General features: G+C 40.3%; 1 protein-coding gene across 1 annotated transcript in view; it reads left to right on the top strand.

The window, feature by feature from the left end:
• The window catches only part of IL12RB2 (interleukin 12 receptor subunit beta 2), an 86,907-nt gene that overhangs the window by 58,422 nt on the left and 9,820 nt on the right, over positions 1 to 18,665 (top strand). The window contains 5 exon segments of the mRNA XM_081308351.1: positions 4,780 to 4,980; positions 9,393 to 9,491; positions 9,575 to 9,733; positions 14,735 to 14,872; positions 17,432 to 17,522. Coding sequence (XP_081164477.1) covers positions 4,780 to 4,980; positions 9,393 to 9,491; positions 9,575 to 9,733; positions 14,735 to 14,872; positions 17,432 to 17,522 — 688 coding nt within the window.

The following is an 18,665-nucleotide window of genomic DNA, read 5'->3' as shown; positions in this document are numbered from 1 at the left end:
GTATTTCTCCAAATGAGTTCAAAACTTATGTCCACTAAAATACCTGCATGTGAATGTTTACAGCAGTTTTGTTCCTAACTTCCCAAACTTGGAAGAAACCAAGATACATTTGGTAGGTGAATGGAGAAATAAATAAATAGTGGTACTTCTAGACAATTAACTATTATTCTGGAGTTAAAAAAAACTCTCAAGCCAGGAAGAGATATGGAGGAACCCTAAATATCTATTACTGAGTCATATTAGTCTACTTTCCATTGCTGTAACAAAAACACCTGAGGCTAGATAATATACAAAGGAAAAGAGATTATTTAGCTCACAATTTTGAAGATTTGCTCAGCTATGATGAGGGCCACCTTGGCTCTGTCACAATGATAACATTGTGAAGGGGGCACATATAAGGGGAGGATCACATGGCAAGAAAGGAAGCCAGAGGGTGATCTGGGGTCAGGCTTGCTCTTTTATAACAACTCACTCTTGTGAGAATTAACTCTGTCCTGGAAACCAGCATTATCTCTGGCAAGGGCAGGACCTGCAATGACCTAACCACCTCCCACTAGACCCCAACCCTAAAGGTCATCACCTCTCAATACTGCCACACTAGGGACCAAGCCCCCAACATGTGAACTTTTGGGGGACAAGCCACATCCAAATCATGACATAAATGAAAGAAACAAATTTGAAAAGGCTCTATGCTGTGTGATTCCAACTATGTGATATTCTGGAAAAAGGCAAAACTATGCAGAAAGTAAAAAGATCAGTTGTTGCAAAGGTTGTGGGGGAGGGAAGATAAATACGTGTGACACAGAGGGTTTTTAGTGCCGGGAAATAATTCTAAATGAGGCTGTGATGAAGAATACATGTCGTTATGCATTTGTCAAAGCCCATGGGATGTATAATACCAAAAGCTAAGTCTTAATGTAGACTATGGACTTCGGGCGATAACGATGTGTCAATGTATGTTTGACATTTGCAACAAACAGACTCCTCCCATCCCAGAGCTGGAGAGAGGAGGTGGCTGTTCATATGTGGAGAGGTGGGAAGTAGATGAGAAATCCTATTCTGCTCATTTTCATTGTAAACCTAAAACTGTTGCTAAAATTCACTTAAAAAAAAAAAAAAGGAAAGAAATTGGGCCGGGGTTGTAGCTCAGTGGTAGAGTACTTGCCTAGTATGCATAAGGCACTGGGTTTGATCCTCAGCACCACACAAATATAAAATAAAGATATTGTGTCCACCTAAAATTAAAAAATACTTAAAAGGCTCTTGTTCTTATAAAAAGAGAGAGAGAGAGAGAGAGAGAGAGAAAGAAAGAAAAGTACAGAATGATCAAGTAGGGTTAATCCCAGGAATACAGGATGGTTAATAATAGAAAAATATGTCAATGTAATTTATCACATTAATACCCCAAAAAAAGGATATGCTATTACCAGATGTAGAAGATATATTTAGTTAAAAAAGCCTTTAGGGAGCTGGGAGCGTAGCTCAGCAGCAGTGTACTTGCCTGTCATATACAAGGCCCTGGGTTCAGATCTTAGCACCATAAACCAAGCAAAACCATCAATTGTAAATTAACAGGATTTTTTGTAAAAATAAAAGCTCTTTAAAAACTATGAATAAAACATTTTAGCTTTTTAAAAGATTCTCTACCAAAAGCTTGAGGATACCTCATCTTGATGAAGAGATAAAGGCATACCTGTAATCCCAGCTACTTGGGAAGCTGAGGCAGGAGGTTGCACGTTCAAGGACAGTCAGGGCAACATAGTGAGACCCTGTCTCAAATAACAAAGCTGGGATGGGGTTGTGGCTCAGTGGTAGAGCACTTACCTGGCATGTATGAGATACTGGGTTAGATTCTCAGCACTGCATATAAATAAATAAATAAAGAAAGAAAGAAAGAAAGAAAGAAAGGTCCATTAACAGCTAAAAAAAAATAATTAAAAAAATAACAAAGGGCTTGGGATATAGCTCAGTGGTAAAGTGCTTATCTAGGTTGTACAAGGCCTTGGATTAAATCCCAGTATTACCAAAAAAGAAAAATAAGAGGTACAAGCACATTCTCTTTAAAATTAGCAACAACATAAAAACAAAGAAGGAAACGAGATTTAATAGGAGGGTTTGAAGGAAGTGATATCTTAAGCTAATAAGATTATTTACATGTAACATTCAGCAAGGCCAGGAAACAAATTATTAACGCTAATTAGAGAGTGTAGCAAGTTTGCCAGAAATAAGAATAACACACACAGGTCATTAATAGTAGAAGAAGTAATGGAAAATTAAATGCCACTTAAATAACAAACTAAAAGTATAAAGTGTCTAGGAATTAAGCTAATGAAGAATATACAAACACTTTAAGAAGGAATTTTTAGGGCTGGGATTGTGGCTCAGTGGTAGAGCGCTTGTCTAGCATGTGTGAGGCACTGGGTTCGATCCTGGCACCACATAAGAATAAACAAGGGTGTTGTGTCCATCTACAACTAAAAAAAAAAAAAAATTAAAAAAAGAAGGAATTTTTAAAACTCCATTAAAAGATATCAAAGAAAGGAAGGGTATGGTATCCTGAGCCTAGAGTCCCAGCTACATGGGTGGTAGGGACGAGAGAATCAGGAGTTCAAGGCCACCCTGGGCAACACACGGACAACAGAGTAAGACCATATCTAAACACACACACACAACACACACACACATCAGAGGAGATCTGAATAACTTCATCAAAATAGCATATTTATGAATGGGATGACTTAATATTTTAATAGTATCAAGTATCCCTAAGTTAAACTATAACTTAGTGTTTGATAAGTATGGGATGCCAAATGATATTTGGAAAAATTAACTCACTGTGTAGATTAATAATAAAGTAGAGCTGGGCTATAGCTCAATTGTAGAGCACCAATCTAGAGTGCACAAGGCCCTGGGTTCAATCCCCAGCACTGCAAAGTAAATAAATATGATAATAATAATAATAATAAATATATTCCCTTTAAAAATATAACCCCTTGGCCCAGCAGCTCAGGAGGCTGAGACAGGAGGATTATGAGTTCAAATCCAGCCTCAGCAACTGCAAGGTACTAAACAACTCAGTGAGACCCTGTCTCTAAATAAAATACAAAACAGGGGTGGGGATGTGGCTCAGTGGTCAAGTACCCCTGAGTTCAATCCCTGGTACCATAAAATAAATAAATAAATAACCCCTTGGATGGATTTGAACTAAAAGTCTCAATGTAAAAAGATAAAACTAAAAAAAAATAAAAATATAAATATAAATAAAAGCCAAGAGGACAAAACATAACTGAGTATATTCATGACTGTAGAGGGGAGGATTTTATAAATAAGACTCAAAATGCCCAAACCATGGATAAATTTACCAACATCAATGTAGCTATATATGTGGGACAAACACATGATAAAGTTATCAGAAAATTAACAGACTGGAGTAAAAGTGTTGAAAACTGATAAATGAATAATACTTAGAACATAAAAGCTATTTCTGCCAATCAGAGAAAACAGGAAACTCAACAGAAAAAAATGAGTGACATTTATGAATAGGCAGTTAAAGAAGGACAAAGTTGAACAGTGAGTAATCGGTGAAGAAAAGCTCAGCTTCACAAAAAATCAGAAAAATGAAAAGAACACCATCAAGTATTATTTTACATATTTCAAATTGGCAAAAATTAGGAAATCCAAATATCAAGGGTTGATGGAAGAATGAGAACCCTCATGTTAATCTTGTTGGAGCATCAAATGACTATATATGTATATATATGTTTGTGGAGCTGGGAGTCAAATCCAGGGCCTTTGTACATACCGGGCAAGTGCACTACCACTGAGCTAAATCCCCAACTCAACTGGCTATTTTACAGATTGACCTCAATTCACTTAGTATTAAGTGAAATTGTATGTGAATTAACTCTACAGCTGTGCACAAATATTCAGAAATGCACAGCTGCACAAGAGGTCATGTAAGAGATCGTTTCCTGCATCCCTGTCTGTACTGGCCAAGAGCAGGAAGGAACCTCCAGCTGGTCACTTGGAGACTGGACAAGGAAAGGGTTTAGGCAGCTGTTTGAAGGAAAGAGCTGGATTTCCATATAGCAGCATAATAGATATGTCCGAGAAACATAATAGATATGTCCATATAGCAGCATAATAGATATGTCTGAGTGAAAACACGTTAGAAAAAGCCTTAGATGAAAGAGCTCTCAATAATCTAATATGTTCATGAAAACACAACACACAAGCACAAATCCACACTAATTTTCAAGGACACATCTAGAATCATATGGTATTACATTCCCTAGAATAGGCACTTGGGGCACACAGGAGTGGAAAGAGGAATGAAGCACAGGAGGATAATAACTCTACATATAATTCCACGCCATCTTTGCAAGAGCTGGCAGTGCTAATTCTCCACAGTCTGAGAAGTAGAGAGACCCTAAATCTGCGGTGCTGAAGTCCTTAAAGAGAGATTGGGCAGGGCGTGGTGGCCTGTAATGCACATGCCTGTAACCCCAGCAGCTCAGGAGACTGAGGCAGGAGCATCAAGAGTTCAAAGCCAGCAACTTAGCAAGGCCCTAAGCAACTTAGCAAGACTTTGTTCAAAATAAAATATAAAAGGAGCTGGGGATGTAGCTCACTGGTTGAGTGCCCCTGAGTTCAATCCCTGGTACTCCCCCCAAAAAGAGCAAGAGATTGGTTCTTCCTAAAACTTGGCTGGGATGAGCTGTTGTGTTTTTCTACCTTTATCTATTCTGATTTTGTCCCGCTTCTTTTTCCCCTCTAAAGGATTGCTGGCTCCTCACCAGGTGTCTGCATATTCGGAGGATGTAGGTGGCATTGTGGTGACCTGGCAGGCCCCCGAGAAAGCTGCCTCAGCCGTTCAGCAGTACGTGGTGGAATGGAGGGCGCTCCATCTTGTGGGCAGCACACAACCTCCTCCAAGCTGGCTGTGGGTGCCCCCCTACAATATGTCAGCTCTGATTTCAGGTACTGAATTGTTCACTTTCACCTTAGCAAGCTACCAAGTTCACATTTGTTTGGGGAAGCTGCAGACCAGGATCCAGAACCTTGCCTTCAATGACATGATAACCCAAGATGACAATGGATAGTGACAACCTAAGTCCATCAAGAAAGCACTGCAGAATACACCACCAGAATCATAAAAGGTCAATGTGTTGACTAAAAAATCCTGATATTAATGGAAAAATCATACCCCTAGCACAGTGCCTAAGAAGATGAATGTACTTGAACCCAAAGATTATGCTAAGAGCTAAGCTGACCTGTCAGTGTGATAGGTACTTTTACCTTTGAATTTTTTTTTTTTTTGGTAGAAAAAGGAAAAAGAAGGTTTATTGCTTTGCTAGCAAAGGAGAAACACAGGGACTCCTATCCCAAATGCTGTGATTCTGCCCATCAGCAGGAACCGTGGGTTTTTGAAGAGGTGATTCAAAGGCTACACTCCACATGTTCTCTGTTGGAGTTAAAATCCACTTGTTAATTTGGGAGACAGTCATTTCCAAGATCTTCTGGTACTATCCCCAAAATCTGGATTATTTCATTCCTAGGATGGGTGAGTGCTCAAGGACAGATAACTCTGTCTAGGATGGGGAAGAAATTCCTTTGGAAATTTGTTCAACTCAAAACAATCATGCAGATGAACAGTCTTTATTTTGAATCCATCATACAGATGAGAAAGGGGATCTTTCATTTCCTATTCTGCTACTTATCATTGCCATGATAATAAATTCAGAATTGTCTGTATGATAACGGGTGTCCCTATTCCTCAAGTTCTGAATGTGTCAGTGGTTAGAATCAAGTGAGAGAAAACATCTGAAAATACATTTACATGTTTGAACAGAATTTGGTTAATTAGTTATTTCAAGTACAGCCTAGTGATTCTAAGTTCTGGGTCTGCAGCTACACTAACTGGGTCTGAGTCCTGGCTCATGTCACAAATAGCTGTGTGATCTAGGGCAAATTACTTAACTTGTGTGCCTCAGTTTCCTCATCTGAAAAATGAGCACAGTATTACTTCATTGGATTGTTGTGAGAGCTAACTGAATTAACATGGAGAATGTTTTGAATGGGGCCCAACATACATTAAGTACACAATAATTTAGCTATCATAATGTTATTACTAAATGTTCAGACCTAAGAGTTTAATAGGTCTGCAGGCTCTAAATCCCATATTTTCATTGCACCATGACAATCATTACACCTGTCTAGGAGGATGTTGTACACCCTTCTTAAGGACCCAAGATTTGTATGATAAAATAAACAGGGCACAGAGTATAATGATACATGAGCTGGTCCTTAACTGTGTGCCCCTTTTATAGTCTGGCTGCCTAAACTTCTAGTAGGTTAAGTTTTAATCATCACCCTTAAAGAGAACACTGCATATATAACCCAGCAAACTTCCAAAGAAAGGTGAGCAAGTCATTGGGAGACTAAAACTTCAAATCCATTTAGCCTATAGAAGAGAATTCTAGGTATGTGGGTGGTTGGGGAGAAGGGGCTGGTTGATGGTATGGCTGTTGCTTCTTTTAAACAAGTATGGGCATAAAATTGGGGTGCCTGTAGTCTCAGTTACTCAGGTGGCTGAGCAAGGAGGACCACTTGAGCCCAGGAGTTGGAGGCTAAACTAGACACCATGGTGAGGCCCTGTCTCAAAAAAAAAAAAAAAAAAAAAAAAACAAAAAGTGTGTTTCTTTTGCTGTCCCTGGAGAACAAGCCTAAATCCCAAATGGAAATTAAAAGAAGTCAGGTATCAATTTTGAGAAGCAACTTTGATGGTCTCTAATAGGACAATCAATTACCTATCAAGGCATCATCCCAAGTTTTTTCAGTAGAACCAATTCTCTTTCAGGACTGTTCTGCCTATCAAATCAGACAGAACCATGGATAGAAAAAGCATTCACTGAACTGTGAAATTGTAAGCTGTTATTACAAACTATATCAGGACTCACCATGGTGGACAGTTTGAACTATTTGCCCCATAGTTCCTTCTTTGGAAATCCTCTAATTCTTTACAAACACCATGAAATAGATGACAATACAGAATGTTTTATGCACTTAGTCAGATAAGTGTTGTTAAGCTCTTTAGAATTATGCACTTGAACAAAATCAACATACTAATGAGTAAAATGACTTTAGATTCTAGAAATATACACTTGAAATATTAAGTAATTTATACTTGCCATGAATTTTAACGGGCCTTCTCCAGTCGGTAAGATCCCCCATTGCCAGTGGTCGCACACCAGAACCTGTTCCCAGTTTCTGACTGGGGCCAGAGTTGAGTGTTCAGAATATGATCTGATGCCTAGATTGTAGGTTGGTGGGGCCAAAGCTGGGTGAAAATGCTTCTGACCATGTGAACATTCCTTTTACAAATATACACCAGTACAGTGCCTGGAAATGGGGGCCGGGCTGGTCTAACATCTAGATGAATTGGTTCCCTCTTCTGCCTGCTCCCATCTCACTTCCTTCTCTCTCACACTTGAGAGGTGAAATTAGCTTTCTGCAGAAAAACCACTTAAGAGATGGCTTTTAAACATGGACTGGGGCCTTTGCTCAAGGGCACCAGGTGTGTATTATGTGTGGAAGTGGTGGGGCCACACTGTAGCAAGGAAATTAAAAGAAGACGGGGGAGGGGGGCATGGCTGCAGGGACTAAATGAAGGTCTTAGGAGTAGGGACTTTTTCCATTGAAGGTTCTTAAAATGTGGGCAGATGTGATTAGGGAACGTTCATATAGAATCAGTCAGAAAAATTGAACAGAACCAGGGAACAAGCCTTGCTGGAGTTCTCCTGTCTTTGGAAAGGGTAACACAGCTGAGTTATGGAGCCCCATGTTTTCCCTCCTCCACTAAGGGTGGCCCATTCACAGGAAGAAACCCACAACATCTGATGTGGCAGTTCCCAAGGCTGCTGCCCTGACTCAGCATGGAACCTAGAACCTAGTGAGCTCTTCTGGAATTACCAGATCTCCATCTGGCCTACTCACTGGCACCTTCCATGACTAAAGGTAGAACAGCCAGGTACTGGGAGCAGAAAGCCACACCAGAACCTTCCCAGATGAAATATGATTCCATATCCTCTGTGGCCCTTTGAACTTCTCAGTCTGGATGCCACCCACAGATAATCTTTGGATTATGAGACTAGGGCTGTCGAGGGTTCTTTTCTCCATTTCGTTTGGTTCACAAATTGGAATTGGAAATCACCCATGGCGTGCTTTCCAATTTGTGATCTCTTCTGACAGGACTGGTTGCTTTGTGTGCTGTCTACTTACTGGAACATTTAGGGACAATGGATTTTTATAAAAACACATCCAATTTAGTAAATTATTCTATCATGTAGAATTCCTCTGCTCCCCCAAAGAAGACCTTGAACTTCAATCAATTGTCAGTGTAAGGAACTCTAGCAATCTATCAGCAGAGCATTAAGCAATATTGGAGAGTTCTTACTTTGACCTCCTGCTACTATAGTTACCTAGCAGGGATTATCTCTCTTTTTCCTTTCAAATTTCACTTGGAATTTGAAGATATATCATGGGCAGAATATATGGGGGCAAGGGTTTTTTTGTTTGTTTCTTGTTTGTTTTGTTTTTTTTTTTTTTTACAGGCAGCAGAACTCTTGAGATTAGTGGAAATAGGAGTTTGGGGAAGGAAGAGGAACTTGTCAATAAGCTTCATGACTGACACTAAAGGGCAGTGTGGCTCTTTAAAAGCTGGGAAGGAGCATTAGCATTCCTGGGACTCATCCAAATCTCCAGGCTGTGAAGCAACTTGGAGACCTAAGTGGAACAAGGGAGGGGAGGCCAGGCAGGAGCAAGGGGTCGGGTTGCACTGAGAGTGCCCTGGTTAGTCATCCCCACTGTGCCATCTGGAGCCACCCTCTCAGATCCTGATAAGCATCGTGGAATTAGAAAAGCTACTCAGGTGCTGTGCCTGCAAAATGCCAGCCTCACTTTCTTGTAAACAACAAATGATTTCTTTGTAGAAGTCAGAGGTTTTTTCCTTCAAGGTGAGTTGTTAGTTTGTTTTGCCCCCGACATGTACACCCTCCCCAAGTCAGTCTGCATGTGTTTGTATTCCTTGCTGGAACCTGAATGGATTTGTCTCCTTAGTCATGACAATCCTGTTTGTATGAAGAGACAGGTTGGTTGGTTGATTTGTTTCATTCTTGGAAGTTGGGAGCATTGATTTCTAAAAGCGGGCATCATGGCAAATAGGATGCTGAGAATTTGTAACTCAGGTCATCCCTTTATTCTCAGTCCAGACTGTCCTTGAACCATCTTCAGACTAAGGCAAGAAATGCCCTGGATGAAGATATTAAAATGGCTCCCCGAGTGACCCACCAGGCAATAGCACACCTATTCTAAGAACTCTCTTTTCCTTGCAGAGAATATAAAGCCCTACGTCTGTTATGAGATCCGAGTGCATGCCCTGTCCAGGGATCAAGGAGGATGCAGCTCCATCTGGGGTAGCTCCAAGTACAAAGGTGAACCTTGGGACCTTTTGCCAAATTTCACTTCACTTTTAGATTTGGAGGGTGACAGAAGTGTCTTATGTCCTTCTTTCCAGCACCACTGAAAGGCCCCCACATCAATGCCATCGTGGAGGAAAAGGGAAGCATCTTAATTTCATGGAACCATATTCCAGTCCAGGAGAAAATGGGCTGCATCCTCCACTACAGGATATACTGGAAGGAGAGGGACTCAAGCTCCCAGCCAGGGCTCTGTGGTAAGTGTGAGGACCATGTGCTGGGGGGTCTCCTGTTTGGATATGGGGAAAACACAAGTTTGGGCATGTGTGTGTCCACACACAGTGCTAGCACCATGCCTGGTGCCTGGTAAGGACTCCATAAGTATTTGTGCAATGAATTCAATTAAGACAAAAGTCATCCTGTGCCAAGCAAATTGTAAGACTACAGAAATGAAGTAAATTAGGTTCTCAAGGTGCCTGTTCACAGGCAGAGAGAGCATTTCAAAAAGCAATCTAGGCCTTTTAATACTAACTCTGTAGGCCCTTGAGGTTTGTGAACAACACATTTGGAGAACTTTTTGGTTGTTTTTTTTTTTTGTTTTTTGTTTTTTTTTTTTTTTTGTAACAGGGATTGCACCCAGGGGTGTTTAACCACTGAGCCATATCCCCAACATTTATTTTTAGTTTTACTTTGAGAGAAGGTCTTGCTAATTTGCTTAGAGCTTCACTAAGTTGCTGAGGCTGGCTTTGATCTCACGATTCTCCTGCCTCAGTCTCCCAAGTGGCTGGGATTACAGGTGCGCACCACTGCACCTGGCAACATTTGGAGAATTTATAAATCCTCACATTTGCAGTTGCCACCATAGCACATTACTTTCTCCTTAAAATGAATAAATTACAATACTGTAAGCCTTTATGACCCATAATCATTCTATAACTATAAAGCCAAAGCAATTAAAATAAATTCTGGCTGCAGCATTATCTCAAATGATTTCATGAAACACTACTCATTCATGTAACTGCTTTAAGTCACTTCCAAGATTTGATGTTCCAATCTTTGATTTAATCAAAGCTCCTTTTTTTTCCCCTTGGCTTCTTCATTTCATAAACAATTGGCTTTCTTTCAGGAGCATTTATCATAAAGAAAGAACATTTTTATTTGTTCATGAGCATTATTAGGTCCAAGAAAAATGTAATAAAGCTATCCTGAGAGGTAGATGACAGAAGCCCACCGACAGGAGTGACTTTTTCCTAAGGGATTGTCTTATCTCTTGATCTTAGAAGATCTGCAGTATTGCTTCTCCAAAAGTGCGACTTCCAAAGCTAGTTAATTTTTATTATATAAATATATGTGCACATGTTAAAAAGTTCAAGTAGTTCAGAAAGATATAAAATGAAAATTCTCCCTTTCTTTGCATTTGAATTGTTAGCAGTTCTTCGTTCTTAAAAAAACAAAAGTAATGCAAATACAAGAATATATTTAGAATCTGTTCTATATTTTGATCTACATTTTGTTTTACCATTCAAAACAGATCTTTTGCTCCATGAATTTTGCCTCATTTATTTTTTAACAGCACCATAATATTCCATTATAAAATCTTACAGTCATTTGCTTATCTAATCCACCATTGATAAACAGAATATATCACCAAACAGAACTGCTTCCCACTTACCCCTCAGGGTGTCAGTTCTGAAATACATCCCAAGAGGTGACCCCAAGAGTCAATTGACTTCTTCACGGGCCATTTGGAATTCTTCATGTGAAATTTGACCCCAAAAGTGATTTTCATTTTGACAGAGTTTAAACTGAGATGCCTGTTTACAACCATGGTCAGTTGGCTCTTGAAGCCATTCTTATAGATATCAAAGGAAATATCTATCTTATTTTGCTGCAAATTGGATGAACCTAAAGTCTATGTAAGATTATTTTAAAAGGGAAGAGAGCAAATTCAATTCATTGTTCCATTTCATACCATTTTAGGTTATACTTTCACTTAATTTACTAAACACTAATTGATGATGTTCCCTTCAGAGATGTCAGTAGGGAGAGAGAGGGAAAGAGATAGTATAACTGCTATGATTGAGAACTGACAACAGCTTATTGCATTTGGCAAACAGAAATCATTTGTGAATTCAAGAGAGTAGTTTCTGGATGGCAGTAGTAGGTAGAGGAGACAGGAGGAAAACACCAGCAAAGAGGAGCATCACAATAGAAAGCAAGGGTGGTGCCCTGAGAAGCAAGAGGCTCCATCTCCCTTATCTTGGCACCATTAACCAGGCTGCAGTCCTAAGGCACATGCAAGTGTTAGGAGCCCAAAGCAAAGGATGCTTAGTCCTCCTGGACAGGAAAGGGGAGAGAGAACTGGGCCTAAGCCGTCCGCATGTTATTAATCCCATAGGAGATTCTGGTACAGCCTCTCCCACTTAGGATCCGTTACACGTCACTACCACTGAATGGTCCCTGCTAATAGACTCCAAAAGTTCAAGGGCAGCAGCCATGGCAATTTTCTCACCACTGTCATCTCTACCTAGAATACACCGAGACACACAGTAGGTGCTTAATCAAAGTGGTATTTCTTGGATAACAAATGGGTGAACACTTCCCTATCCTCTATTACACCCAGTGAGGATTCTTAGGTAAAAACTTATTTCCAGGAACAATACAGCTATTTTACCTGGTCCACTTGACTCTCCTACCCACTGCCTTTCTGTTGATAACTATCACATCTTTGCTAAACTGTTGCCTTTATTATTGATCAATCTGAGTCTAAGGTTTCGCATGGCTGAAGCTTTACTGGCCCACTTATCCCTGCCAGGGATCACAGCCCAGAGGCAGCAGAACCAGTCTTTCCTGCTTGACTCCTGTCTCCCATTACACAACTCAGCCTATTCTGCCAACCAAACTGCTGACTCCACCACCCTCTTCTCTGTTCCCTCATAGAGTTGCTATTTTTGTTCTTCAAATATACATGTGTGAATAAACTTTATAAGCCATGCAAACCATACAGATCCCATCCCTTCTGTTCCAACATCTCATTTCACTCCTAGAGCTCAGGATACCCTCACACAGTTGGATGGTTGTCTCCCCAATGCCTGCTGATGTTTTGGTTCAGAAAGATGAGCGGAAGCTCTTTCTAAAATTAATCTTTTAATCTTCTGATTTAGGAATAGGAAAAGGGTGTGTGTATGTGTGTGTGCGTGTGCATGTGTGTGTGTGTGTGTGTGTGTGTGTGAGAGAGAGAGAGAGAGAGTTCAATCATAATACAGCTTAATTCTATGCAAGCAATTTCACCAAGCTACTAGTAGACTTGGGAATTTTCCACAAGATACTTTTCCCAACAGGATGTAAATTATAAAAGTCACTCTGAGAGTCACAGCTGTGAAATGATCTGCTCAGGCCTCGGCACTTTGGGTTGAATGGAAAGGACACACAGGGCTCCATCTTCCTAGCTACCCATGAAAAACAGGACTGTGGAAGGCATCGGTTTTTTCCTTTAGATGGTGAACTCTTTGAGGTTGGTTCTGTGCTCTGTATGGTCAGTGCCTTGCCAGCCAGTCAACAAATACCCATGAGTGTTGAAATCATTGCAGCATGCAGAGTGTCTTTGGATTTGCCCAGGAGTTTGTGAGCCAGTTTGTGACAGTCCTAGTTTTCACTTCCGCCCCCACAGGCACCGGCATCTGAATGTGCCAGCCTCTCCTTCTGCTCCAGCGCTGGCCTTAAGGTTACACACCTCCCCAGTTTTTGAGAGTTCACCCCAAAACCCTCACCCTGCAGAATACTGGAGATGATTGCCTGCTTTCTAAAAGCTACCAACACTCATGTTTCTTGGGGGAGAAAAACAGCATGGGTGCATTGCTCAGAAAACAAAATCTTCCCTGCGAGAAACTGCAGGGGTGTTGAGAGCATAAGGAATTAGAAATCTGGGCGTACAGCTACCAAATCTAACCTCAGTACCATTGCTCTAGTTGTTAATGATTGATTTCATGACAAACTGAAGCAGACCGTCATGTTAAGCCCTGTAAGCTCAGGACCCAGAGCCTACAAAAATGTACGAAATCACAATTTTAAGATGTTAAGTAAATGTCTATTCTATCTTTTGTGAGTACTGGGGATTGAATACAGGGGTGCTTCACCACTGAGCTACATGCTCAGTATTTTATTTTTTTAACTTTTTATTTGCGAGAAGTTTTACTAAATTGCTGACCTCAAACTTGTGATACTCCTGCCTCAGTCTCCCAAATTTGCTGGGATTACAGGCATGTGCTACCACACCTGCCAGGTTTCTGTTCTTGCTACTAAAAGGCTCAGGGGTCACTCCAGTTGAACTTGGCTGACTGGGCTGCGCAAAATAACCACACAAGAGAGACAAATACCTTTTTGTTCGGGGTCACAGTGACAGCTCCTCTAACCTTAAGGGTCCACAGGAAGAGAGAGAGCAAGAGCACACGCTGACCCCTTTTATTGAGGAGAAGCTATTCAAATGAGGCAAGGGGTCAGTTTCAGGGGGCTGAGTCTATCTTCATGATGTCCACTGTCAGCAGGTTGACTGACACCTGGGTAGGCCACACCCAAGGACACAACAAGAGAAGGGGACATACACACAAGGTACTTCCATGGAAGATTCTATCCTAAACAGGGCAAGGAGTTGGTTATATTACAAAGGAACAGGTGAGCATATCTTCACCCATGGGGCTGTAGCAAGACACACCATGCACTAGACCCCACCCCCGAACCCAAGAAGGGTGGGGAAAACTCTGCCACATTTCTTTGACTGAGCGCCTCAGCACCCAGCCAGGGAGTGTGACTCAGTCACATGCAAGGTTAGTCTCCCACAACACCTGTTTCATTAATTGCTAAATGTAGCTGCTTTAAAAATTTCCTTTTCTTGAAAACAATTTGTATACTTACTTTTCTCCTTTAGAATTCTCAAATGTACCTGATAAATGCCAGAAACACTAAAAATTACTACAGCTAAATTATTTCAAAGACAAAAAAATGGCAAAAAAAATGTGTAAGATTTTACCACAAAAAAAAGGTAATATTTAGTTTGTTTGGTACACTATGGAGTGAGACCTTCATAAATGACAGTTATAGGCCCTACTAAAATATTAAGCCCTGATGAATTAGGATAATTTTAAAATGACAATGTATTTTCCCTTTTAAATTAAATGAAGCATTAAACAATAAAAATGAGTGAAAGCCCACACTGAACAATTTCCTTTAATACATGCTTTTCTTCTTTCTTTGCCTTTCAGAAATTCCTTATAGCCTCTCTCAAAATTCATATCTAATAAACAGCCTGCAGCCCAGAGTGACATACATCCTGTGGATGACAGCTCTGACGGCAGCTGGTGAAAGTCCCCAGGGAAATGAAAGGGAATTTTCTCCACAAGGTAAGAGATGACTTTAAAGATGGTGAGTCCACCCTGTATTCTTTCAAGTGTACACTCCCACTGCATGCCACATCGAAAACATCAAAATTTCCTTAATTCTGTAATTCCTTTCTTGCTGCCATACCTTTTCACTTGCTGTTGCCTCCAAACAGGAGTGCCCTCCCCCTCCACTGTCTGCTTAGACACAGTGTCAATTCATTTTCCAAAACTCAGCAGAAATGTTTCCTCCTCCAGGAAGCATTCTCAAAAGCACCTTGATCTTCCCTTCCCTTTACCCGTACTCAGATTTCTCCTTCCAGTAGGCAGGGATTGACATCTGTTTATCTCTGAACTCAAGGTCTAGAGTGGTCCCTAATACATATTCACTAAACATCTGTTCAAAGGAAGAAAGTCACATGAGCAATAATAGTAGCACTTATTGCATATGAGGTAGTTATTATGTAATAGTCATTCTGAAAAGTGCTGTTACTGTAACAAAGTACCAGAAACTGAGTGCTTCAACCAACAGAAATGTATTGTCTCACAGTTCTAGAGGCAAAAGTCCAAGATCAAGGGGTCATCAGGGTGTGTTCCATCTGGGGGCTGTGGGAGGGGATCTGTGCTTGGCCTTTCAGAGCTTCTGGTAGTTTACAGACCATCATTGATGTTCATTGGCCTGTAGATCTCTGCTTTCATCTTGTTTTCTCCCTGTGCCCAATTTTCCTCCTTTTTATAAGGACACCAGTCATTGGATTAAGGGCTCATCCTTCCAGTACTTACCTTAACTAGTAATATCTGCAGTGGCTCTATTTTCAAATAAGGTCACGTTTTCAGGTAGGACTTCAACTATGAAGTTTAAGGGTAAACAATTCAAACTATAATACATACTTTAGCTAATTTATTCTTACCAAACTTACATGGCTATACATGGCCCATATTTCCAAACACTTAATATGAAATATATTTTAAAATGTGAGGGAATTGTACTAGTGAGAGAACCAAGATGTAGAAAGATTATCCAACAACACAGAGATGGTAAGTGGCAGAACTAAAAACGAAACTGAGATCTTAGTTCCTTCAGTTAAATTTGAGTGTATGAGTAAGTGACCCAGCTAACATGGGCTTCTCTCCACCTGCTAAGTCAGACTGTTCTCTCTGGCAGCGCTCATTTGCTTCTGCTCTAAGCGTACAACAAGCTGTTCTTGCTTTATGACATACAGCATCAAGTTGATCATTTCAGGACTTTGTTGTTCTGTCAGGAAATTCTCCTTCGAAAAACTATCAAGCCTTCTTCTCATCTTCCTAGTTCTCCTATGAATGATGAGGTGTGAATAATTAATGTGGACTAAAGACCCATCATCTCTCTATTGGTGGTTTCTCCTAACTTGTCCCATCAGCCCAGAAAGGAAGGCAGATGATGAAGAAATGGCAGATCATGCAGATTGTGTTGGGTGGAGAAAGGCTGCCTCCTTAACTCCTGAATTCAGCCTTGTTAGCACATGGCCTAAGGGAACTCTGCCTCTGCTCCTGTGGCTCCTTCTCTCTCTTACCCCTTGCTGACATTCCATCTCTGGTTGCAATTCATCAGTAGTTCTCCAGGAGCCATCAAGCTAGAATTCAAATTTCTTGGTCACCAGGTCCTACCTGGTCCTGTTAGCCATCTGGCTCTATCCTTTGCCATACATCTCATCATTCCTATGATAAAGTAAGACCAGACTACCTGCACCTGCTTGAAAGTGCTGCACTCTTCCTCCTTCCAAGACTTCGCCTGTTTCCTGGTCTGGTCTGGCCTTAACTTGTCCACTTAGCTGATTCCTATTCATCTTCTAAATTCTAAACTTTTGACATCATGCCATTTTCAAAACCCTCCTCAGCTCCCACAGTGAGGCAGTTTCCTATGTTGTTCTCTGCTACACTGCCCATGAATACTGTGAATGCACATATCCCATGACATTATAAGTTGATGGCTTACATGTTTACACAGCTGTCTTCTGTACTGTATTCACAACTTTGTAAGACAGCAGAGCCCATGTTCTATTCATCTTTGCATCTCAGCACCTACTAAGGCCTGATAGGTGGATAGTACTCAGTAAATGTTGGGTGAATTAATAAATAATTTCAATAGATAGTGAAATGCTCTCATTCTTTTCATAGGAAGGAACAAGCACAATTTCAAAGATTCTCAGATAGATAGAGGGCTTATCCAATGGTTTGGTAAAATTAGTAGCTACCATTTCTTGAGGGCCTCGGATATTCAATATATTTCCATATGCTTTAAATACACCATCTCTAATCTTCATAACCACCTGGAAGGTAGACATCATCATTCACATTTTACAGATCAAGTAACTGAGGTCTGCAGATCACACATCTGTTAGTAGCAGAGCTGGATTGAAACTTGGAGCTCCTTTTTCCCTAACCAAATGCAAAAAAATGGCTTGACCTTGTTCCTGAGTCCAACCGCCCAAGAGCTGTGAGTAGGGCCCAGAGAATTCACACAAAAAGTAAAGTTCTATTTATAGGTCAGTATTTTGAAATGTTCATTGAAAATAACCGTAATAGGATTTTCTAACTTTTCAGGTAAAGCCAGTTGGAACATGTTTATGACGCCAAGCATTTGCATTGCCATCATCATGGTGGGTGTTTTCTCAGTACGGTACTTCCGGCAAAAGTGAGTTGGTTATACCTATTTGGTAAATGTATTTTTAAAATAATAATATCTGTTACTGCTATGGGTCAGGCAAACAGACATACATTGCTGGTGGCAGAATAAATTTATTCACCATTTTTAGACAACAGTATGTGTTGAGTTTTAAAAAGTGTACCTATGCCCTAGCAATTCCTACCTAGGTATTTATATTTAAATATATCATAGATATATGCAGATAGTTAGTGGAAATTGTTTACTGAAATATTGTTCATAAAGAAAATATTTAAATAACCTAACTTCCCACTCTAATGGGATTGGTTAACTAAATCACAACATATTGCATATTATAACATATTATGCATCCATTACAGATGATGTAGAAGCTGGGCATGGTGGCACACACCTGTAGTCCCAGCTACTCTGGAGGCTGAAATGGGAGAATCATTTGAGCCCACAGATTTCAGACCAGCCTGAGTAACATACCAAGATCCCATATTTAAAAAAAAGATGATATAGAAGAAAATTAAATGCTATTTGTTATATTATACTTTTTAAAGCAGTTTTCAAGACAAATATACATATATTAATTTCTTAGAAATAGTGCGTACACACACATACATATGAAAGATATATAAATTGGTCGTACATAATATAAAAGTCAAAATATGCAGGGCATGATGACACATGCCTGTAATCCCAATTACTGAGGAGGCCAAGTCAGGAAGATTACAAATTCAAGACCAGCCTGGGAAACTCATTAAGACCCTGTCTCAAAATAAAAAAATAAAATGGACTGGGTGCATAGTTCAGTGGTAGAGCACCATTAGGTTCAATTCCCAGTCTTGCATATACACACTTTCTCCCCCAGGTTAAAGAAATAAGCTTAAGTAAAGGGCTAATATGGTGGCTCCAGTCACCAGGGACCTAGCCATCTTCTGTTTTTCTGCTACACTGTCCTGATGTAACTTCCATCCTCAAGTTTACCTCATGGTCCAGTAGTTGGCATCATAACTAGAAAGTGGTCTTTAAGTTGGGTGTACTGTTAGTCCACTAAATGAGGGTACTCTTCCTAGGAAATAGGGGAAAATAGATGGTGGGAGGCAATTAATGTTCTACCCCAAAGATATATAACACAATATTAATAGAGGTTGTATCTGGGAATAA

Source organism: Spermophilus citellus (assembly GCF_964194105.1).
Source record: "Spermophilus citellus genome assembly, chromosome: 9".
Taxonomy (NCBI): Eukaryota; Metazoa; Chordata; class Mammalia; order Rodentia; family Sciuridae; genus Spermophilus; species Spermophilus citellus.
The sequence above is the reverse complement of the archived record's forward strand: the minus strand, read 5'-3'. Positions and strand labels throughout refer to the sequence as shown.